Raw genomic sequence first — 24844 nt, forward strand, 5'->3', positions numbered from 1 at the left:
CTACATCATCCTCCGGATCTCCTCAAAGTTCATCAGGTTGTTGGCCGTGTCAGACCAGGCAGGGTGCTGGGCCCCATCCATCTCCGAAGCAAGCTGATTGCTTCTTTCCAGAGTATGGTTCACGCCCCCAATCACCTCCTTACAGTCAGGACACGTGCCCCTCTGCATGGCTCCCCCACAATCACTAATCAGATAGATGTGGCCATTGGGGCACTTGAACCAGTGGCCACGAGGGTAACCTATGGCTTTGACGATCTGCACTCGTTCTTCCTCTGAGATGCCCAGGCCAGAGCAGGGAAGGGTGGCTTTCAGAGCCTCCATCTTTCTCTGCACAAGCCGTTCATCCTCCCGGGTGAACTTACATGTCCCCTCGAGGATCTTCCGGACTCTGGAGACCTCTTCTGCTACGCTGCCTCTCACCTTCCCCTCTGCTATCTTGCAGCGGGTCAGCAGGTTCACCAGGTATGTGAGCCTCTGGATTTCACTTTGGATGTCATCCAATTCCTGGCTGGTGAAGCTCAAACGCTTCTTGGCCAGCCACTCATGGACCTGGTCTAATCGAGTCCTCACTTGCTTCTGTTCTAAGATGTGCACTTTTTTCAGGGAATCATATAGGCCAGCCAGGTGGTCATAGAAGCTGATATAATTCTCAACAAGGCCCAGGTCCTTCACTGACAGATTTTTCTGGGCCAGCTTCTCTTTCAACATCAGGAAGTCTTCAGGGAGCAGCTGGTAGAAGAGATTCTTCCTCTCCAGTAGGGCCTTAAGTTGTTCCTGGCTGACTGCGATTTCCCCTGCTGAGCCCAAGATCTTTTCCTTGACAACTTCAATCTCTTCCAGCCGCTGTTTGATGCTGGTTCCATACCTCAGATTTTTGCGGATGGGCACCTGGCAGATAGGGCAGACCTTCAACTTGATGGCAACTTCGTCATCCTTCTCGTTCATGTAGCGGTCCAGGGCTTGCACCTCAAAGATGTGGCTGCAGTCTTCCAGCTGTACAAAGCGGGCATCTGGCTCATCCTCAAAGCCAAAGAAGATTTGGGTGACTTCTTCCTGGTGGCAGACACGGCACTTCTTGGGGCATGGTTCCCCACACAAACCAATGCAGGGGTGGCCACAAGCCAGCAGCTTAGTACAAGGCACGTAGCATGGGGGTCGGTCACAGGGCTCAGAGCAGAGTCTGGTGCACTGGTAGTGCTGGCACCGCCAGTTACAGGGTTCCACACAGGGACTGCACAGTTCCCCACACTTCTTCTTGCACTGGCTGTGGACGCAGCGGTTCTGACAGGTCCGCTGGCAGGGCGGGCACTCGCCAATGCACGGCTCCTGGCACTTGTGTGAACAGATGAGCAGGCGATTGCAGGGCTGTTGACAGCGCTCATGGAAGCGCCCTTTGAAGCAGCTGTGGCAGGAGCCGGGACATGGATGCCCACAGTCCAAGATGGTGCCACACTTGGTGGTGCATTTGACTTGCAGGTCATACCTGAGGTCCTCCACATGGCCACACTTCACCTTTTGGCTGTGCCCACACTTGAGTTTCACGGTGACCTTTTCTGAACACAACCGCACACAGTCTTCACCACATAGGTGGCTGCACCTGTGCCCACATTTCAGGACTTTGGGGCAAGGCTCTTGACAGCAGAAATCTGACTCAGGCATGGAACAAGGGACCATTTGTTCATGGCCGCACCGGAGAATGACTTTGGACACCTTCACCTGACAAGGCTGACACTCCTGAAAGCAAACAAGGGGGCACCGATGCCCATCTTGGCAGATGACCTTCTGGCATGGCTTCATGCACTGGAACTCCTTGTGCAAAGAGTCATAGGGGTGGCAGGCACGGGTGCAGACGTGCCCACAGCCCAGCCGGAACTCACAGGGTAGGCTGCAGCCTCCTTCGGGCACTTTTTGGAAGTCAGAAGCTTTGGATACTAAAGTGTGGGTAACAGGGTGGTTCTGGCAGCACAGCCGGAGGGCACAGCCTATTTGATTGTTCTCTCGAAGGGTATGGATGATCTTGCTCCACAAGGGCACCTTGGCCAGCATCTGCATGTTTCCAATGCAATACATTCCCTTCTTGGCGCGGGACAAGGCCACGCAGATGCGGTTGGATATCTGGAGAAAACCCACCTTGCCTTCCTGGTTGCTGCGCACTAGTGAGAGGAGGACGATGTCATTCTCCTCCCCTTGGTATTTGTCCACCACATGGACCCTGACACCAGCAAATGTCTTGGCAGGCATCAGTTTGCGCAGGCAGAAGAGCTGCCCAGTATAGGTGGTGAGGATGGTGATCTGGGAGGGCAGGTATTCCTGGCACAGGAAGTACTTGCACAGCTCCACCACAAAGCGAGCCTCGTGCTGGTTCTGGTGGCTTTTGCCTTCTTGGATTTCCTGTTCAGGAAAGTTGTGTTCTACAAAGAAAAGGTTGGAAGAGACCCCCTGGAAAGAAAAAGAAGAGAAGGTACATTCATGGTAGTTTTTTCTATCTTCATGTGCGTTGGCCACTGACCCTGTTCCAGGGAGGGACCTTAGAAGGCTTCTGTATACTCTGTACCATAATCTTTAACTTATGAGCATTCTACTGTGCTGAATGCTTTATATACCTTATCTCCTTCAATACGATAATATTACGAGGCAGCAACCATTACTCTCATGTACAAAAGAAGACCCTGACCCTCAGAATTGATATACAATTTGCTAAAGGTTACACAGCTACTGAATGGCAGAGCTGGGATTCAAAAACCCAGGCCTGTATTCTCAACTTATATAGTATTCCTCTTCCTAATAACTAGCTTTTTACTGTTTTGTGTTTTGTTTTTGTTTTTGGCCACATTGCATGGCTTGGGGAATCTTAGTTCCCAACCAGAGATCGAATTCTGGCCCCAGCAGTGAAAGCACCAAGTCCTAACCACTGGACCACCAGAGAATTCCCAATAGGTAGCTTTTTCTTTTTTTTTTTAATTTTTTTTTTTTTTTTGCGGTACGCGGGCCTCTCACCGCTGTGGCCTCTCCCGTTGCGGAGCACAGGCTCCGGACACGCAGGCTCAGCGGCCATGGCCCACGGGCCCAGCCGCTCCGCGGCATGTGGGATCCTCCCGGACCGGGGCACGAACCCGTGTCCCCTGCACCGGCAGGCGGACTCTCAACCACTGCGCCACCAGGGAAGCCCTTAATTTTTTTAAAATTTTTTTATTTTTATTTTTTTTGCGGTACACGGGCCTCTCACTGCTGGGGCCTCTCCCGTTGCGGAGCACAGGCTCCGGACACGCAGGCTCAGCAGCCATGGCTCACCGGCCCAGCCGCTCCGCGGCATGTGGGATCTTCCCAGACTGGGGCACAAACCCATGTCCCCTGCATCGGCAGGCGGACTCTCAACCACTGCGCCACCAGGGAAGCCCTAGGTAGCCTTTTAAAAAGCTGGCTGTATTCCCTTCTGAAAGCCCTTTTTTGTCCTGAGGAAAATATAACCTCCTAGGTTGCTGACAGCATCAGAGAAAGATCAGGTAGGGAAGATTCACCTTAATCTTCTCATATTTGAGAACAGAGGGATGGTTTTCCAGATCCTGGTAAACGTGGGGTGTCAAAAGCCGGGCAATTTCAGGGCACATGCGGTGCTGAAACAAGACATGTATGTCATTAAAAACATGGGCAGAGAGTAAAATGGACAGTTTTCTAAAGACTAAGTTGCTAGTGGAAAATATGGGGAGGTAACATTTGAAAAGAATAATAGGGAGAAAAGAGCAGAATATAAACAGCTCCTTCATCTGACACAAACTCAACACAGGCTGAACTTGTGGTATTTTAAAACAAAAAAACAAAATAAATCTGACAGTCATTTCATTACTAAACTAGCATTATTTTAATGAAATAAAAATGCCAAGCTTTCTTGTTGGCATTTGGCAGGCTCCCAGGAGCCTTTTCTTGGACATTTGGTAGTAACAAAGGTCTAGGTTCTCACCTGGTAGTTCAGACGGACAAAGGGAATGTTTACTTTCACCAACCGTTCAAAGAGAGACACCTCAAGGTTGAAATTCTTGGCCAGATCATACACATTGGCACTGGGGCGCAGCTGAGAAGAGAAACACGTCTGAGGATTCTCCACTGAAAATGTATTTTCACCATCCATCCATCTACCCACCTACCAAATGTTTTTCAAGTGGCTTCTGTGTTCCAGGCACTGCTTTAGTTGTTAACAGGCTAAGGACAAAGAGTGACAAAGGCCATGAAGCCAAGAAATAAGGGTGATGGGACAGAATGCCCAGGGGTGGAGGTTCTTTACATAGGCCTCTCTGAACAGTGACATCTGAGCTGACACCAGCATGGAGGAAGTCACCAGTCATTCAAAGAGCAAGCCATAACAGGGAGCAGAAAGAAGAGGGTGGGAACACAGTGAGCAAATGAGATAGATGGTGGTATGAGGTGAGGTCAGAGAAGCAGGCTGAACCCTGAGAATACTGGCCTTTGTAGGCCACTTTAAGAAGCCTGATTTTTTTTTTTAATTTATTTATTTATTTTTGGCTGCGTCGGGTCTTCGTTGCTGTGCACGGGCTTTCTCTAGTTACGGCAAGTGGGGCTACTCTTCACTGTGGTGCACGGGCTTCTCATTGTGGTGGCTTCTCTTGTTGCGGAGCATGGGCTCTAGGCACGTGGGCTTCAGCAGTTGCAGGACGCAGGCTCAGTAGTTGTGGCTCACGGGCTCTAGAGCACAGGCTCAGTAGTTCTGGCGCATGGGCTTAGTTGCTCCACGACATGTGAGATCTTCCCGGACCTAGGGCTCGAACCTGTGTCCCCTGCATTGGCAGGCGGATTCTTAACCACTGCGCCACCAGGGAAGCCCAAGAGCTTGATTTTTATTTTAAGTGCAATGGGAAACCACTGGAGGGTTTTAAGCTGGGGAGTAACATGACCTGATTTACTTTTTTGAAAAGATTCACTTTGACTCCTTTATGAATGGATTAGAGGGTGGCAAAAATGGAAGCAGTGGGATGGGGAACATGCTGTTGTAACAGTCCACTTAAAAGGCCACGGTAGGGCTTCCCTGGTGGCGCAGTGGTTCAGAGTTCACCTGCCAATGCAGGGGACATGGGTTCGTGCCCCGGTCCGGGAAGATCCCACATGCCGCAGAGCGGTTGGGCCTGTGAGCCATGGCCGCTGAGCCTGTGCGTCCGGAGCTTGTGCTCCACAACGGGAGAGGCCGCAACAGTGAGAGGCCTGCGTAGCGCAAAAAAAAAAAAAAAAAAAAAAAAAAAGCCGCAGTAGATTAAAAAGTAGCAGAGGAAACAGATGAAATGGATAATGCTACCTCTGAAACACGCCCCAAATCTAAGAGCACTTGCTCTTAGATTGAACATGGGAGGTGAGGAAAAGAGGTATCACAGACAGCCACTAATAAGCTTGAGGACTGGTAAAGCAGAGACCAGGGTCTTCCTGTCTGATTCCTGACTCCACTCCTGCAGAGAGCCAGCCCATCTTCCAGGGGCCCCTGGCCTACCTGCTGGTGGTCCCCAATCAGAATGAGGTGCTGGCAAGCTTTGCTCAGGGTGGCAATGGTGTGGGCCTCAAGGACTTCAGCAGCCTCTTCCACAATGACGATCCGAGGCTCCACCTTCTGCAGGATCTGGCGGTATTTGGCAGCACCTCGAGTCAAGAGAACAAAGAGACTTCTCTGAGCGGATGTCCTGGACTCGCTGGGCCACTGGGCTTCTGGATTGGTGACCCCTGAGCCTGTGTCTGTTACAACCGAGTCCTCACATTCACCCAGGGCCACAGTGACCACTGGATGAGAATGAGTGCTGCTGGGTGGTCTCCAGAGCATCATCCCCACGTTGTCACTGCTGAGGTTCTAAATGCAGTAGAAGCAAGTGGGTGAATTTCACGAAGAGAACCCTAAACACAGCTTGCTTTCAATAGCTTTTCATGGTATTTTCCTCTAACCTACTAAAGAAGTTTCTCTTTACCTGTCCTAGATAATCTGATAGGCATTTGGCATCAGTAGTGAACTCTATGCTTTCTTACCTGTTGTTGTCATTCCTACAACTTGGGCATCTTTCAAGATGTGAAGGTCTTCCTGGAGTCTCAGCTCAGCCATTCTCTCTGCTGACGTGCGGTACTGACGCTCATAGTTGAGGATCTTTCGGCGGGTGTCAGCCTGGTACATCTGTAGCCACAGCCTGGAGAATGTGAAGAACCAAGGAGAGGAAGCCATGTGCTTTTTGAGAAGGTGGAGGAAGCCCCTTCAGTGTGCCCTGTGCATGAAATGGAACCTACACCCTAGAGGAAGTTACAAGCCACAGGGAAAGGAGAGACCCAGACGTGCAGGGACCCGAGAGTCCAAAATGGCCAACAAAATGATGTGCAGGGAGATGTATATAAGTGGTCAGGAGCTAAGGAAGGAGGCGGATAAAGAACAGAGGTTAACTACTGGACAAGAGCAAGGGACTTTAAAAGCTTCAACAAGAATTTCTCACAAACTGTCCCTACTCTATTCCTGCCCGAGTCCCCACTCCTCCCCTCACAACTGTAATTGTGGAGAATTACTTGTAACTCTCCACAAGTAAAGCAGATCATGTCACCACTCTGCTGTAAAACCTTCCAGTGGTACTCTTCAGCCCTAAGAGGCCCTGCACAGTCTGGCCCCTGCCCACCTCTCTGACCTCACTTTCCATTTGTCTGAGACACAGCCATGCTGGCTGCCTTCTTTCAATTTCTCAAACACGCTCCCTCCCCCCTCGAGGCCTTTACCCATGTGGCCCCTGCAAGCTCACCTGTTCCCCCTTCCCAGCTGGTCTCACTAATGCCTACTCATCTTCCAGAGCTTGCCTCCAATGTCACTTTCCTGGATAGCTCAGATTAGATCAGCTCCCATGTTAATATTCTTAGCACTCCTTGCTCTTTTCTTCCTTGGTGTTGATGCCTATTTGTAACTTTTTATTTGTGGAACTAACGGATTTGCCTTCCCGGATAGCCTCTAAACCCCGTGAGGGTAGAACAAAGCGTGTCTATTCTATCCCATGGCTGCATCTAGCACTCAGCTCAGTGGGGTGCTCAATCAATCGTCGGTTAACACTAATGTTGAAGATCTGAAGGGCTTATATTCTAGGAACAGGAAAGGAACCCCCTGGGGAAATTACATGGGCGGGCTGGCGCTGGGGGTAGGTGGGGGGGAGGGGGACGGGCACAGTACCTGTAAAGCTGCCAGCGAGAATTCAGGTCCAGCTGCCAAACATCCTGGATTTCATTGGCCTCGGCCTCAGTCATGGTGTTCAGCTTGCGAAGTTCAACCTTCACTTTCTTCTTCATTTTCTTTTTCTGGCTGCGCTGGGTCTGTAGGTATCAGTACCAGTCAGAGTCACTGAGTAGAGGTGGGCCTGGTTCTAAGCCCGAGGCGGGGGCCAGAGCACATTTAAAAAAAGAGCTGTCATCTCTGATGAACTTCTCTAAGTGTCTCACACTCTCCCGACAGATACTTCATTGCTAAATGAGGGCTCTGGAGCCAGTTTGTCTGGGTTCAAAGTCCCATCTACCTCTTATTTGTTGTGGGACCTAGAATAAGCTACTGAACCTGAACCTCTATGTGCCTCAGCGTCCCCTTCTATAAAATGGTAATAATAATAGTACCTCTTCACAGAGTTGCTAGATTGACTGAAGGAGTAAATACATGGAAAGCACTTTAGAAGAGTGCTGGCACTAGTTATTACTGAACATCTTTGACCACAGTCTGCTTCTCATTCCTAAAACATGTCATGACAGTAGTGGAGGTGCGTCTCTCTCGTTAAATGCCATACAGATCCTGCTAAGATGGTCTTAATGCCGTTCTATCAAGATAGTACCTTTAACAAGTGGGTAAAGGCACCATTTCGGAGAAAGTGCTCCCCCCTGGCTCTGCATGAGCCTTAGAAGGACTGGCATGCCAGATAGATGTCACAATACTATGGACCCCCCTCTGCTTCAAAACCAAACAGTTCAACTCCTCCGGAGGCCACATGGCAGAGATGCCCAATCCATGCTTCCAAGTACTGGGCTCATGATTCTGTCCCTCGCATAGTGATGTTGAACTGAACTAGGAGATCAGATTCAAAGCCAGCAGACTGGAGAAAGCTGCATTCAAAGCTGCCCTTAAAGTCCCTTAAATCATCAATGGGGTTCAGTGCTCTATTGTCAGAGTAAGACACGGTAAATTCTGAAGACCACTGGGTTCTACCAAAGGAAGGAGCAGACAGAAAGTCTGGGCATTTATACTATTCTGGCTCTAAGAGAAATATCAAATTTCAGAGTGATTGAAGGATGAATATTCCATCCAGTCTACATAGCTTACTTCATTCTGTTTTACTTGAATCCTCTAAAATCTTAATGCACAGACTTGTTTGTAGTTGAAAAGAGAATATCCATGAAAGCACCAAGCACTGAGACCGTAAGTGTTTGATCTGACTCATATGTGCTGCGCTTCTCTAAAAGTTCAAGAGAAGCACTTGGCTACCTGCTTCCTGTCTTTCTAAGTTAGCATTTCTTGCCAGGGCCCCTCTAAGAGGCCATAATTTTTATACTCTTGGAAACTGGACCTATCTTATACTAGGATTAGGTTGTAAAAGGGTAAATTAAGCTAATTATGAGGATGAAGTAAATACAGTGCAACAGAAATGAGTGGAAATCAGGGGCTGTGGTTCTGGTCAGAACAGATGCTCTCAGGCCTGTTTCAGGAGAGTTACCCACACCCACCTGGCAATAATAACTGAACTCCCATTTCCCGCTCTGTTAGGACTTGCAGGGGCCACAAGGAAGTGAGCTTACCTCCCACTCTCCTGCAGCCTGCTCCTGCCCGGCTGCTGTCCCGGGGCCATAGTTGTCTAGCCTCATGGCCAGAAGCACTTTAGCCAACTCCTGTACTGCCCCATTCTCTTCCTTCTTCCGCCGCCGGGGCCTCACCACCTCTTCCTCCTCGATCATCCGGTCTGCTTGAATCAGTTCAGCCTCCTCTGCGATCTCAATCAGCGAACCCTCCTCTTCCCCTTCTTCCTCCTCCTCCTCCCCTTCTGCCTTGGCTAAGAGAGGAAAGCAGGAAGGACAGGGATGGAGACGCTTGAAGCCAAAGGACGAAAAAGGGTACCTATAAGAGCTTAGATGCATGAAGACATTCTTAAGGGGTTTAAGTGGTTACCTCTGGGTAGGGAAATGGGAGGAATGAGAGGGGAGAGAGACTTAGGTTTCCTTGCATACCTTTTTGTTACATTTAAAAAATCACATGAATGTATGCCTTTTTAAGGAAGGTTTTACTTATGTCAAATACATATACAAAGGAAAGTATACAACGTAAATGTGCAACTTAAAGGATTATAAAAGTATATAAAATGAACATCCAAGTACCTTCCACCCAACTTAAGAAGCAGAAAGTTACCAATTTCTTTGAAGACCCTTGTGGGCTCTACTAACCTGAATTCTAGATTAGTCATTCCTCCCTTTTAACTTTATCACATATATAATGTATATATACCTTCAAACAACAACCATCATCTAGTTTTGACTTTTCTGAGCTCTATATAAATAAAATCATACTGTATAGATCAATATTTTCCTATAACTTGCTTTTTTCATTCAGCATGTTTTTGAGAGTCATACATATTGCTGTATATGCTGTAATTCAATCCTTTTCACAGTTGTATCCATTATCTAAATAGATTGTAATTTATCCATCTGGTGTACAAATATGGATGGATATTTGAGTTCCTTCTGCTTTTCTATTATCATAAAGTGGTTTTGTCAATTAATATCGCCATCAGCCTCATATCAGAGTTCCCACTGCTCCACATTCTTTCAATGTGGGATTATATCAAACATTTTAATTTTTGCCAGTCTAGTAGGTGTGTAATAGTGTATCATTGTAGTTTTAATTCCTCTCATTTCTAATGAGCACTTTTCATGTTTATTGACCATGAGGATTTATTTTGTGACGTGCTTATTAAAAGTCTTTTATCTGTTTTCCTATTAAGCTATTATTTGTCTTTTTCTGATTGATTATAGCTCTTTATAAATTCTGGGCATTACTTTTAAGTCCTGCTCTTCTAGTCTTTACCATATTCCACCTTAAGATGTGATTCTAGGTAGACATGCACCTCTTACCTGTATTTTCAGGTCCTGCTGGAGCAACACTTTGGATGAAAGAACCAATACCCAGACCCAGCCACTCCAGCATCATGGAATGCTTCCTGCCCTGGAAGCAAATCCATTCGCTATTCTGAGGAAAGAATTATTAGTCATGAGAATTTTGTGACAACTAGCATGAGGAAAGGTCTTCTCAAAGGATCAAGGGGTAATTCCCTTAAAATTCTCTTAAAAATGCAACATTTGGGCAACTGGATCATTTAATATGACTTGCATAGATTTAAAAACAAAAATTTCCTGCCTCTTTTGAAAAAATCAGGAGCTATGGGAGCAATGAGCCTGCATTCCTAAATGGCAACAAATGGCTGAAGTGGGCTGCTGCCACCCCTTTTCCAGTTTGCCTCAGTCCTTGCTACTTCCCAACGCCTCACATTTGGCCTCCTTCAGTCCTTTATAGGACTCTGACTGACCCTTTTAGGCTTTGGGGCTTGAAACCCTGGAAATCACCAACCCATTGATAGTAGAGCTACCATCTCACTAGATTCCTGGCCAACCACTTAACAGAGATTGTGTCAGGGACTTCCCTGGTGGTCCAGTGGTTTAGACTCTGAGCTTCCACTTCAAGGGGCATGGGTTCGATCCCTGGTTGGGGAACTATGATCCCCGCATGCCGCGCAGTAGAGCCAACAAAGAAAAAAAAATACACAGATAGCAGATACTTCTTATAATATCCTTTGAAGACAGGCATTATTATTATTCCTGCTTGACTGCTGAGGGACCTGAGGATCACACTGGCTCAAGTCACAAGTCTGTGTGACCAGACTGTCAAGTCCCAGGCCCTCTATATGTGCTAGGTTGCCTCGTTATGATTTTGTTTAATTTAACAAGCACTTAGAGCACACTTATTAAATCAAGAGGTTTACAAATATTGACTTGTTTATTCAATAACAATACTATAAGAATTAAGTTGATCTGTAAGAAACTGCCATTTTTGCAAGTTAAATTTAAAAATATTGGCAATTTCATGTAGTTCAACTTAATGTTATTATGTGCACTTTTTTTTTCTTTTTTTTTTTTTGCCACGCCTCACGGCTTGCGGGATCTTAGTTCCCCGACCAGGGATCGAACCCGTGTCCCCTGCAGTGGAAGCTTGGAGTCTTAACCACTGGACCTCCAGGGAAGTCCCTATCCCTACTTTATAAATAAAGACAAAACAGGAACAAGAAAATTAAGTAACTTGCCTAGAGCAAAATCAGTATTCACATCCAGCAGACTGGTGCCAGAGTCTTGTTTCTGACTAGTATATTCAGCTGCCTTTTCTCACAAAAAGGAACTTTTCACATCACAGCAGCATCTTAGCAGATTATAGCTAATGCTTTGGACTGCTACTTCTGCTGCCAAATATGGGGACAAGAGAGATGCTTGTGCCCCACAAGATGACCCCTACCTGTATTGGTCCATTCATGAGGCTTTTCCAGTGTTGGAGGGAGATGTACTTCTCCAGATGCTGTTCCCGTAGTACGCCACGCATGGTGCACTCCAGGGTCTGGGCCCCTTCATGCAGCTCTTGCTCTGACTCTTTCATTTGTGTCATGATCTATCAAGAACAGAAGGAAAACAAAGCTAACACAGGAACAGCCAGTCTTTAAACCAAAGGATTAATATCTAAAATGTCTAAAAACCTCCTACCAACTAGTAAGAAAAGGAAACAAATAATACAACAGAAAAACAGGCCAAATATACTGTGGTAGAGACCTTTCTCTTTTTTCCTTAGTAATAAGAACTCAAAGTTTTGGTTGGGCACAATGCTGCCCAGCTAGAAGATGATACTTACCTGGTCAACAGGCTGTAAGTAAAAGTGCTATGGGTGGTTTTGGGGAAGTAGCTTTAAGGCCCTGGCAGGGGCTAGGAGGGGTGGTGTGCCCTTTTCTGTCCTTTCCCCATCTTGGATTATGAGGGCAAAGATCACACCGCAGGATTACCCGAATGGAATGCTGGAAGGAACCAGGGTCCTTCACAGCATTGTGGAGCCTCCCTATCTCCCCTGGACTGCCTACCCAGAAAGCCACTGCCATCTTGGTTAGCTCTCCCTTGAGCTACCTCAGATCTCCAAAGCTGGCACTTACACTCATGTAGGCCCTTCGGAGGTGCATGGGGAGGTTGCGGCGGAATTCCCGCTTGTTCCTCAGCTCCCTCAGGGTGAACTGCTTCAGGATTTCACTGTTGCTCCTTCCACCTACCCGCACAATGCTGGTGTCTTGACATTTATAGATGCCTGTGGAGCAAAGTAGAGCATGGCACAGTTAAGAGGAGCTATGCTAGATTCTCTCAGGTGAGAGCTGTGTATGTTTGGGATGTTGTTGCAGCTGGTCCCTTAGGGTACAAACTGGTACTTACAGGGAACCTACCCCACCAGTGAACAAGAAGGCCCCAGAGATGATGTGACCTGCAGAGCAGTAAAGTGTAAAGGCTTTAGAATCAGACACTTGGGGACCCAAGTCTCGTCTGCACCACTTACTGCTATGTAACCTGGGGCAGGTTACTTAAGTTGAGCCTCAGTTTCTTTTGTCTGTGATTTGAAGACAGTAATATTTTCCTTATAGGGCTATAGTCTGGATAAACGAGAGAGTATCCTTATAGCTCCTAGGGAGGGCCTGGCCCAAAGTAAGCATTAGTAAATGTTCTCTATTATTCACTCTACAGGTATTTACTGATTGCTTATTATGTGACAGGCATGTGTTAGTTTCTGAAGATACAGTGGTCAAAACACAGGCTCAGTTCCTCATTTGTTCTTATGTCTCACAGTCTACCAGAAAAGATACATATTAAACATTTTATCATAATAAAACTTAATACTATAAATACATGCTAAAAGTGTATAACAGGGGACCTTAACTAGTTTGGGTGGGGTAGAGATCTGATTTTTGAGGATCTAATTTAAACTGATACTCTAGGAATAAGGAAGATTTAATCTAGGTGAAAGGAGGATATGAAAGAGTAGAAAATAATAGTCTAAGCATTATTTTCCAAAGGAAAAACAAATACTTATTCATTCATTTATGCAATTAATATTGTTTGAGTGTCTAGTATGTGCCAGGATCTCTGAATACAGCAAGAAACAGGACCAATCTACTTAGTGTTTATAGTCTAGGGTAGAGACACATACAGATAAATTGGTACATATATGCTAATTAAGTATTTGAAGAAAAAAATACAAAAGGAGTCTTAACCTTGTCTGGGGCCAAGAGGGCAGGTCCACGTGAAGTGAGACCTGAGGAATCAGCTGGAGCCATCCAGGCTGGATGCATCAAGATGCAGACAGCGGGAGAAAGAAAAAGTACATGCTAGGCAGAGGGAACAGCATGGGCCAAGGGAGAAGCTGGAGAACTCAAGAAACTGAAGACAGTCAGGGTTGCTGGAGTTAGAGAGAACAAGGGAAGAGGTAGGAGATGAGGTTCAGAATTAGGCTGGAGCAAACCACACACAGCCTTTCAGGTTGTGGACTTTATCCAAAGAGCAATAGAAAGTTACTGAACTTGCTGACGGTTCAACTACAAATGTCTTAATAGAGAACTTTTTTTTTTGGCCACACCACACAGCCTGCAGGATCTCAGTTCCCTGACCAGGGGCTGAACCCAGGCCACAGCAGTGAAAGCCCAGAATTCTAACCACTAGGCCACCAGGGAACTCCCAACAGAGAACAATTTTGCCGACAGATATTACCTTCCAGAAACTGGTCCAAAGCATGATTAGTATAACACACAACCAAGATGGGGAACTTCTGGAGGTTAACTTGCCAAACAGCCTCGTTGGTTAGAAGGGCCTGAACAATTTTTAGACCCACATAGGTTTTGCCTAAAAAACAAGGAAAAGGGAGAGTTAAAAAACTTCAGAGACTTTCTAAAAGGAGTAATTATGTACAGCAAATTATTATTATTATTTAAAAATTTAAGGTAATATATTGAGATGGTTTAAAATCCTAGAAGCGCAAATGGGTGTATTATGTCCTCCTCACTCTTCTGTCCCCAGCCACCTAGTTCCTCTTGGAAGCAACCAGCGTTACTAGTTTCTTGCGTAACTTTCCAGAGGTAGTCATTCTATGCACAAACAAAAACGAATATACAGTCTTTTTCTAGCCTTCCCCCTTCTTTTTTTTTTTTTTTACGTGGGCCTCTCACTGTTGTGGCCTCTCCCGTTGCAGAGCACAGGCTCCGGATGCGCAGCCTCAGCGGCCATGGCTCACGGGCCTAGTCGCTCCGCGGCATGTGGGATCTTCCCAGACCGGGGCACGAACCCGTGTCCCCTGCATCGGCAGGCGGACTCTCAACCACTGCGCCGCCAGGGAAGCCCCCCACCTTCCTTTTTAAAATACAAACAGTAGCAGACTATTTTCACTGTTCTATATCCTGATTTTTTCACTTAATATATCTTGGAGGTAGTTCTCTATCAGTACATAAAAAGAATCCTCTTTTTGTTTTTCAGGGCTGTAAGGCATTTTTTTAGCCAGTTTTCTGTTGATGGACATATACATTGTTTCCAATCTCACATGGCAAGTTATTTAGAAATGCTTTTTTTAAAAAATAAATTTATTTATTTTTGGCTGGGCTACTCTTCGTTGCGGTGTGTAGGCTTCTCATTGTAGGGCTTCTCTTGTTGCGGAGCATGGGCTCTAGACACACGGGCTTCAGTAGTTGTGGCACGTGGGCTCAGTAGTTGTGGCTCGCGGGCTCTAGAGCGCAGGCTCAGTAGTTGTGGCACATGGGCTTAGCTGCTCCGCGGCATGCGGGATCTTCCCGGACCAGGGCTCGAACTGTGTCCCCTGCACTGGCAGGTGGATTCTTAACCACTGCGCCACCAGGGAAGCCCTAGAAATGCTTTTAATATACCACAGTAGACTTGCCTCTGTGATAGGAGTGAAAAACTCACAGAAGTCAACATTGGAGTTAGAGTTATGGGCTCATTAGTAAATGGCCAATAATTAATTGTTTACAAACAGCTAAATTCTTACATTGTGTCAAGCTGAGAAGGTAGCCACTGTCCTAAAAAATACTCAGTGTTGAGTGAGCAATACAAGAAAATAAAATTTCAGTACAGCTGAATACTTTTCAGTATAGATAAATAACAATTTCTTGCTTTTCTTTCTTCAAATAATATGTACTGAGTGTCAAACAGGTGTTAGACACTGGGTTAGGTGCAAGAAATATAATGGTGAGCAAAACAGCCATGGTTCTTATCTTCCTGGACCTGACAGACTTGCAGAAGAGAAAGATAATTAATCACACAAAGAAATGTAAAAATCACAAATGTGGGAAATGAGAAATACATGGTAGCAAGAAAACAAATAATTGGGATTCTGGCCTACTCAATGAGATTAGAAGAGGCTTCCCTGGGAAAGTGATAACTGAGTAAGCACGGGCAAGGGGGAATGGGGATGGACTGGTTGGGAGGTTCCTGACATCTTCCAGTGAGTGAGGACAAGGTCTGGCTCCAGCAGTTGAGATAAGTACACAGACTGGGGAGAAGTTTCAGAGGTAAACTTGATTGGAACTTGATAATGGTTTGGCTGGGGTGGGGAACAGAAAAGGATAACTCCTATGTTTCTAATTTGGAGGACTGGATGGCTAAGGAGTCCTTCGGAGGAAAGAAAATCTTTATAGTTCAATATTTACCCCATCCTCTCCTACTGCTTCCTTCCCCTTAGAATGGATACTTTTCGGGATTTCCACCTCAAAAATGACCCCCTTTGTCACATCCCTCTCAAACTCACAGGTAGGCTGTTTCTTAGTAGCTGTGTGTGTGTGTCAACCTAGCGTGTTGTCACATCCCTCTCAAACTCACAGGTAGGCTGTTTCTTAGTAGCTGTGTGTGTGTGTGTGTGTGTGTGTGTCAACCTAGCGTGAAATGATTACATTACTATACTTGGAGCTAAAGAGTCTCAATTCAAATGATAACATTAGGGGAAATTAGTTGCAACATACATATTTTGAATATACAAACAGCTCCTATAAATCAGTAAGAAAAAGAAACCATTCAACAGAAATATGGCAAATACGAAAAGGCAATCCACAGAAACAGTTATATAAATAGCTAATAAAGACAAGAAAAAATATTTAACCCCCCTTTTTTTTTTTTTTTTTTTGTGGTACACGGGCCTCTCACTGTTGTGGCCTCTCCCGTTGCAGAGCACAGGCTCAGCGGCCATGGCTCACAGGCCCAGCCACTCCGCGGCATGTGGGATCTTCCCGGACCGGGGCACGAACCAGTGTCCCCTGCATCGGCAGGGAGACTCTCAACCACTGTGCCACCAGGGAAGCCCTAATCTCACTCTTGATTAAAGAAATACAAATTAACCACTGTGATACACATTTCCAGAGGGCAATTTGGCACTATCTATTAAAATTACTAATTCACATATTCTTTGATTCAGTTAGGGATTTCTCTCCTGGATATATTCTGCTTCTGTGTGAAATGACGCACAAACAAGGTTGTTCACTGACCTATTGTTTTTATCAGTAAATCTTTCATAGGGAACTGGTTAAAGAGATTATGAGCTATCTATACAATGGAATATTATGCAGCCACAAACAGGAGTGAGATAATACTTATGCACCAGTATGAAAGGATCACCAAGAATATTTTATAAGTGAGCAAAGCAAAACATATGCAAAGTGTTTTCTAGCATAGTGAGTCAAAAAAAGTGGGGGGAAATAAATATAAGTATGCATTTGCTTGAATATTCATAGAATATCTCGGGAAGGATAAACAGGAAGACAATAACATTGTTTGCTTTAGATAAAGGAACTGAGTGGGATGGTGGGAGGAGAGAGACGTGGAATTTTTAAAATATTTGAACCATTTTTTAAAACATAAAGTTAAAATTAATAATGAGCCAAAAACTCTTAACCTCTCAGATCAGCAAAAACTGCTGATGAGCAAAGATTAATAACATACAACAATGCTGGAAAGTATATAAGGAAATGGGAACACTAATTCATTCTCGGTGGCAGTACAAACTGGTACATCCTTTTTCTTCTTCTAAAGCCCTGAAAGCATCACTTTAATTATGCAGATTTTCCCATCATATGGGTGTTTCTTATCAGGAAGAACTTTCCATTTTGTTACATTAATTTTTTATCACGAGTTGCCATTATTTTATCATTATTTTTAAAGAACCTCTTCCTGTTTTGTTTTTTATTTTTTAAATATTCTTTTGGGAGGGTAATTTAGCAGTACCTACCCTAACTATTAACGTGAATTCCCACATTAGGAAAAAAACTACAGAAATAATAAGCAGAGTACTCAGAGATAAACACACACAGATATAGATTATGAATACTTATTAAGCACTGTCTATGAAACCAAAAAAAAAAAAAATCTTGGTGCATTCATGCCATGAATGCAGGGATGGTAAAAAAGAGTGAGGTATATTTCTAAATGTGACTGCAGTGTAAAGAATGTAAAAATATCCCTAACATGTTATATACATATATATAAATTGTAGGCCAATATATAGAGCAAAATCTTGTTTTTGTTATTTAAAAAATAGGAAAAGTGTGCTATGTAAACATATAAATACACGTAAAGACACAAAGATATATCAGTTTTAACTTTGAAAAACATCTCGAAAGACACATGTCAAACTGCTAATAGTAGCTATCATCTCAGAGGAGGATTAGAGAGTGGCACACGGGGAGGAGGATGTAGGGAGGTATATTTCCAAGAGAAGCAAGTTCAGTGTGGTAGATAGAGAAGCCAGGAGCCGGCTTCTAGACTGCCTGAGTTCTAGTCTTAGGTCTGTTACTTGTCACCTGTGTGAGCTTCAACATATTATTCAACCTCTCTTTGCCTTAGTTTTTTTCATCTATAAAATGGAATGGTTTCTACCTCACAGAGTTGCAATGAGTTAACAGATGCAAATCATATACAGCAGTATTTGGTGTCCAGTGCTATTATATACTTGATATTATTTAACTTAAATTTATGTAAGATCAAGCAAATTAATATAGCCTGCGACGGAGCAGAAGTAATGCATCTCCCTAAGTCTGACCCCTCAGCAGTCTTACTACGCATACCAATGGGTCCTCACTGGAAAATCACTACGAGGAGCTGCTTTTTAAACAAGTTCAATGCCCATTCCAGGGGAATGTTTTAAACTGAGACATTCCAGAAACCTAGAGTCAAGTCTCCCTTGCCTATCTCATAGGGCAAATGTCATGCGCTCTGAAAAATTTTCTCTTACCTGTTCCAGGAGGTCCTTGAATAATAGCCAGTTCTCTTGTGAGAGCAAACTGCAAGGCTTCCATCTGGGAGTCATCCAGCTTCAGGGTTTCTTTTGAGGGCCACTGGCTGGGGTCTAAGACATTAACTCTGGTATGTCTCAAGCCCTCAGTATTCCTCAGAGATTCCCCAGTGGCAGAGGGATTCTTTATTAAGGGAGTGAAATCGTATCTGCCCCCCATTAGTAAGTACCTTGGCTCCTTCACATAAGAGTCACACTCCACGATGTTCCTCTGGAAGGGGATGTCTTCCTCTTGGACTTCCTGGAGTCCTTCCAGGACGTGCCTATAGGCCTCAAAGTATGCGGTTGTCTCCACCATGAGGAAAGAGTCAGAGGGCTGGACATCTGCTAGCAGCTGTTGGCTCTGCTCATTGAAACAGAGCTGGACAATTCCTCGGCAGAGATCTTCCTGCTCCCGATTAGACACAGTGGCAAAAAGAAATGTCTCAAAGTTGTCCTTGGACATGCACACCAAGGACCCATAGAGCAATCGCTTGGAGTTCTGCCAGCGAACGAACTTCAGTGGTTTTGTGTCAAATTGCACCTTGTAGACAATGCCTGTTGACGAACACACGGGGGTGATAATCCTAGTATCAAAGTAAATTCGGATGTCATCAAACTTTCTCTTCCTCAGGCCTTGGTCTTCAAAGCTTTGGAGAAGTTCCAAAATGCCCTCTCGCAGGGGTCTGACAAAATCCTCTCGCAGGAGTCGGAAGTGGGTATCCAGATAGATAGCAGTGCTGTCGTATTTTCCAGAAATGATGTTGGGGCGAAGGAATGGCCTCTCATCCAAGTGCACTTCATTGTAAGTGGGGTAAATGGGCATGGTCCGGTAGCTCTCAACATGGTCTTCTGCCTCAGGCTGCACAAGAGTGTAGGTGTCCACTCTTAAAGTGCCCTCTCGTCTCTTTTCCTGCAGATGTTCGATGATGGTCTGGACCTTTTCTAGGTTCTTCTCTGTCTCTTCTATGTCAACACCAGAGGCTCTCAAAGCATTAAGAGAAGCTGGCAGGAGAGAAATGAGCATGGAAGTTTCCTGCACAGAGCTGGCAGGGAAGACACTTACAAGGTCCTGGAGGAGGGAGATGATGTTGCTAATGTGTTCTGGATACTGGTTTCGAACATGGGGGCTGGATTCAGTGATCATCCCTACCACATAAACCGGCAAGCAGACTTTGAGGAATCTGGAATTCTTCAATATGCCCAGAACATGGAGAATGCTGTGGCGGTCCATTTTGGAACTGCAAGCCTTCCGAAGAACTTGGCAGATGAGCTCAAGGAAGTTGGACTTCATAGAAGAATGAGACAAGAGCTCCTTCAGTCCTAAACTTGTGGCAAGTGTGATGACCACCTCAGAGGGATCTTTCTGCAGAAGACTTTCTAGGAACTTGTAGCCCAGTTTCTTCACCTGCTGTGGCTGTTCTGCAGGCTTTTGGTGGGGGCTCCGCCACTGCTGAAAGTTTTCATCAGATCGTGGTGGTCTGCGGTTCCTTCCCTCCTGGTTGCCACCTCTCCACCTGGTGTCATTTTCCTGACCATGTCTTTGGCCTCTAGGTTCATCACTGGCACGCCCCTCCTGGCTTCTCCTGCCCTGATGTGGGTTCCTGCCCACAGCCCCAAACCTCTCTTCTCTTTGCCAGTGAGGAACAGGATGGTTGTTGGCCCTAGGATGCCTTCCGGGCTGGTTGGCTCCTCCTCTGAGAGCACTGGCTGGTGGATTATCGGCCTGATTTCTAGCTCTTGGTGGTAATTCTCCATCCATAGGCCCTAAACACAATGGGAATTTTGGGTAAGCACAATGATATGAACATACTTTCATTTTCCAAAACAACTAAGGAGCTTAGGTTTTATTTGGAGAGAAAAAAGGTTTCCGACCAAGTCGTGATAAATATAAACTAGTTTATAATGTTTGCTGTATATATTACGAAAATATTGTTTTTTCAAAGGGCGCAAAAGAAAAAATAAACATTTGTTGAGTGCCTAATACATGATGGAGGATAACTACTCGTTTAATCCTCACAAGCTGGGATTATTTCAGAGGCTCAAAAAGGTCATCTCATTGCTTTCAGTCTCTTGCCAGTGCCGAAAAACAGTGAGAGCATGAGTTTCACAGCTAAACAGATCTGGTTCAAACCTTGGTCTAGGTACTTCCTTACTGTATAACCTTGGCTAAGTTGCATAATTTCTCTAAGCTTCACCATCTGGGTTGCTGTAAAGATTAAATGTTTATAAAATGCTTAGTATACTACCTGACATATAAAAAGCTCTCATTAATGTTAATTACTAGCAGAAATACTAATAATTTTTTATTGGGAATACCCTATTGATTTCTAGGGCCATTGGTTCTGCCCCTAAACAATTAGGTCATAGGCAACAGAGACGTCAAATGGGATAAAACCATAAAGGGAAATGCTTTTTGAACATTCCTCAGCATCAGATGGCAAAGGGGGAAGGTAGGGCTTCCTTTACCAAGATGTTTTTGAGCCAAATAATAGATTGTGAAGGAAACTGAAAAATAAAACTCAAGTTCTATTTCAGAAAACTGAGAAATGAAACTCAAACTTTGATTCAGGAGGCTGAAAAATGAAAAATAACTTTTCCTCCTTTCTGCAGCACGAGTTCATCGACCTAGTACTTATCTATTCCCAAGCCTCACACAGGGAGGTGTGGGGAGAGGGAGGAGACATACCCAGCACACAAAGGAAAGCTAACATCATCCTGTGGCTGAAGCTGAATTTGTCTTCCTTGATCTGCCACACATTTCATAAGTGACCTTGGCCAACATACCCAAGCTCTTTTTCTTTCAATTTCCTTTTCTCTAAAACTGATTCTAGAGCTGACCCCACTTAGCAGAATGACTTGGAGATTTTAAAAACAAATAAACAAAATAAGACTGTACGCCATGATTGGATGATAACAAATGTTATGAAAGTTTCACATGCACACCATATTCAAGATGATTGTACCATTTCATGCCGTCAGATCCTAAATCCACTAATGTACGTTTCCTTGTTTTGTACATTGTAGAGAAAATTTTAATGTGACAAGATAAAGGAAAATTTGGTAAAATATAAATACTGTAATACTGAGCTTTAAATTTTTATAATTGTTACTTTTATATTTACTTTTCAAACTCCCAAGACATCATAAGAAAGTCCTACTTTTGATAATCTGATCTGATTAGAAGACTCAGTGTTTTGGAAGAATGGAAAATTGTATCATTTCTCATCCTTTCAACATTCACGTAGCTCATAAAATAAAGTTCGACAGTTCTTCCTCATTCGTTCCATGACTGAAACTCAGAAGACATGTTGCAAACTTAGGGAAAGGCAAGAATCCATTCAGTTTAGTTTCGTTTTAGAAAGTTCTGAGCAAACAGAATAATCACTACAGTAGAGTGATACTTTCAGAACTAACTTTCCTTTGGTGCCTAGGACTCTAGACATGTGCTATCAAATACATGGCAACTAGCTATGTGTAGTTATTAAGCATCTTAAATATGACTAGTCTGAATTAAGATGTGTAAAATGACACATGGAATTTTAAAGACTTAACAGCAAAAAATGTTAAACACCTCATTAAATTTTTTTATATTGATAACATCTTAAAATGATAATATTTGAATATTTGGTGGGAGTCAATACAAATATTAAAATTATTAAAGTACTATGAACACTAATTAGAAAAGGTATGTGCACCCCTATGTTCACTGCGGCATTATTTACAATAGCCAAGATACAGAAGCAGCCTAAGTGCCCATCAACAGAGGAATGAATAAAGAAGATGTGGGGTGTACACAAACACACACACACACGTATATACACATACATATATACATACATATATATATAAAACGGAATACTACTCATCCATAAAAGAATGAAATCTTACCACCTGCAACAACATGGATGGACCTAGAGGGCATTATGCTAAATAAGACAAAGAAAGACAAATACTGTATGATTTTACTTATATGTGGAATCTAAAAAACCAAAGAAATGAACAAACACAAAAAAACAGAAACAGAGTTATAGATACAGAAAATAAATAGGTGGTTACCAGAGGGGAGGGAGGTAGGGGGAGAAGATAAATAGATGAGGCAAATTAAGAGGTACAAACTTACAGTTGCAAAATAAATGCATCATGGGTATGAATTGTACAGTGTGGGGCATATAGTCAATAATTATGTTATATCTTTGTATGGTAACAGATTGTGTAACAATAATCACTTATTGTGATTATTTTGAAATATACAGAAATACTGAATCATTATGTTGTGTAACAGGAACTAACATAATGTTGTAGGTCAATTATACTTCAAAAACAAAGTCATAGAAAAGGAGATCAGATTTGTGGTTTCCCGAGGCAAGGAGCTGGGGGAGGGGGAAATGGATGAAGGAGTCAAAAGGTACAAATTTCCAGTTATAAGATAGATAAGTACTAGGGATATAAGGTACAACCTGATGAATGTAATTAACACCATTATATATTATATAGGAAAGTTGTTGAGAGAGTAAATCCTAAGAATTCTCATCACAAGGAAAAAGTTTTTTTCTATTTCTTTCATTTTGTATCTATATGAGTTGACAGATGTTCACTAAACTTATTTCAGTAATCATTTCATGATACATGTAAGTCAAATCATTTATGCTGTACACCTTAAACTTACACAGTGCTGTATGTCAATTATATTTCAATAAAACTGGAAAGAAAAAAAACTCCAAGAAAAGTACTATAATAGTAAAATATATTCAATTATAATAAAATGATATTATTTGGATATATTGGCTTAAATAAGACAAATACCAAATTTTATTAAATTAAGTTTTTAAAATGTATGTCACCTGTTTCTTTTTGTTTTTAATGATGCTACTAGAAAATTAAAAATTAAGTTTTTGGCTTGCATTATGTTTCTACTGGATAATGCTGCTCTAAACCAGTTACTTCCAGGGACTTCCCTGGTGGTCCAGTGGCTAAGACTCTGCGCTCCCAATGCAGGGGGCCCAGGTTCGATCCTGGTCAGGGAACGAGATCCAACATGCTGCAACTAAGATCTGGCGCAGCCAAATAAATAAATATTTTAAAAACCCAAAGAACAGTTATTTCCATTTCTGACACCTCAACACTACCTTTGCTAAAGTGAACTGCACCCATTTAGAAGCTCTCTTAAGGAAAGGGGACGGTCGTCTAGTCTCAGAGTAATTCATGTTGTAGCTAGGGAATAAACCATTCTTTTTTTTTTTTTTTTTGGCAATGCTGTGCGGCTTGCAGGACCTTAGTTCCCCAACCAGGGATTGAACCTGGGCCATGGCAGCGAAAGCATCAAGTCCTAACCACTGGGCCATCTGGGAATTCCCAGGAATAAACCATTCTTTACTTGAGAGATGCAATCTATTTTGGTGGGCCTGCTCATTCATAAGTAACTCAATTTCCTTCCCATTACAGATTTTCTTCAACTTACAACTGGGTTACTTCCCAATAAACCCACTGTAGGTTGAAAACATTAAGTTGAAAAAGCATTTAAGGGCTTCCCTGGTGGCGCAGTGGTTGAGAGTCCACTTGCCGATGCAGGGGACACGGGTTCGTGCCCCGGTCCGGGAGGATCCCACATGCCACGGAGCGGCTGGGCCCGTGAGCCGTGGCCGCTGAGCCTGTGCGTCCGGAGCCTGTGCTCCGCAAGGGGAGCGGCCACAACAGTGAGAGGCCCGCGTACCGCAAAAAAAAAAAAAAAGAAAAAGAAAAAAAAGAAAGCATTTAATAAACCTAATCTATCAAACATCATAGCCAAGCCTACCTTAACATATGCGCAGAACACTTACATTAGCCTACCGTTGGGCAAACTCATCTAACACAAAGCTTATTTTGTAACAAAGTGTTGAATATCTCATGTAATTTACTGATTAATGTACTAAAAGAACAGGATGGTTGTCTGGGTACAGAATGGTTGTAAGTGTATTAGTTGTTTATCCTTGGGGCAGAGTGGCTGACCGGGAGCTGCGGCTCACTGCCGCTGCCCAACATCACAAGACAGTATCTTACCCAGGAAAAGTTCAAAATTCAAAATTTGAGGTATGGTTTCTACTGAATGCATATTGCTTTTGGACCATCTTGTAAAGTCAAAAAATCGTAAGTGGAACCATCATCAGTCTGGGATCATCTGAAGGTAGAAACCCTCGCTCACCTCTGTGGTTAATATGAGGATTCCTGGGCCGGGCCTCCGGACAAGGTCTTCGGTCCTCCATGTCTGAGTCACCTGATTTCTTCCACGTTCACGTTACTTTCAGTTGTCTGGAAGTCTGCACAGGTTGACAGTTAGCAGTGCCTTTTGAAATACAGCATCCAGTAGGAAAAAACCCCAAATCGTATCAAGCTAATCCTTTCTACCTCTACATCTTAATGATTCGTAAATTAAGAGTCAAACATAGATTTTAATCATGTGCACAAGTGTTCAACTCTGCGAATGCTCAATAC

General features: G+C 43.9%; 1 protein-coding gene across 1 annotated transcript; it reads right to left on the reverse strand.

Annotated features, from left to right (window-relative positions):
• ZNFX1 (zinc finger NFX1-type containing 1) lies at window positions 1–24633 on the reverse strand (the record flags this gene model as incomplete). The annotated part of the gene is made up of 13 exons (XM_079720195.1): window positions 24555–24633; window positions 18335–20140; window positions 13819–13950; window positions 12222–12370; window positions 11543–11692; window positions 10114–10228; window positions 8788–9038; window positions 7184–7323; window positions 6016–6170; window positions 5492–5637; window positions 3959–4069; window positions 3519–3614; window positions 1–2439 (listed from the first exon to the last, which is right to left on the reverse strand). Exons 1-13 carry the CDS (start codon window positions 24613–24615, stop codon window positions 1–3), a joined length of 5751 nt encoding a protein of 1916 aa, XP_079576321.1. The 5' UTR covers window positions 24616–24633.
• Between the last annotated feature and the right edge of the window lie 211 nt (window positions 24634–24844).

This window comes from Hyperoodon ampullatus (genome assembly GCF_949752795.1).
Source record: "Hyperoodon ampullatus genome assembly, chromosome: 14".
NCBI classification, from domain to species: Eukaryota; Metazoa; Chordata; class Mammalia; order Artiodactyla; family Ziphiidae; genus Hyperoodon; species Hyperoodon ampullatus.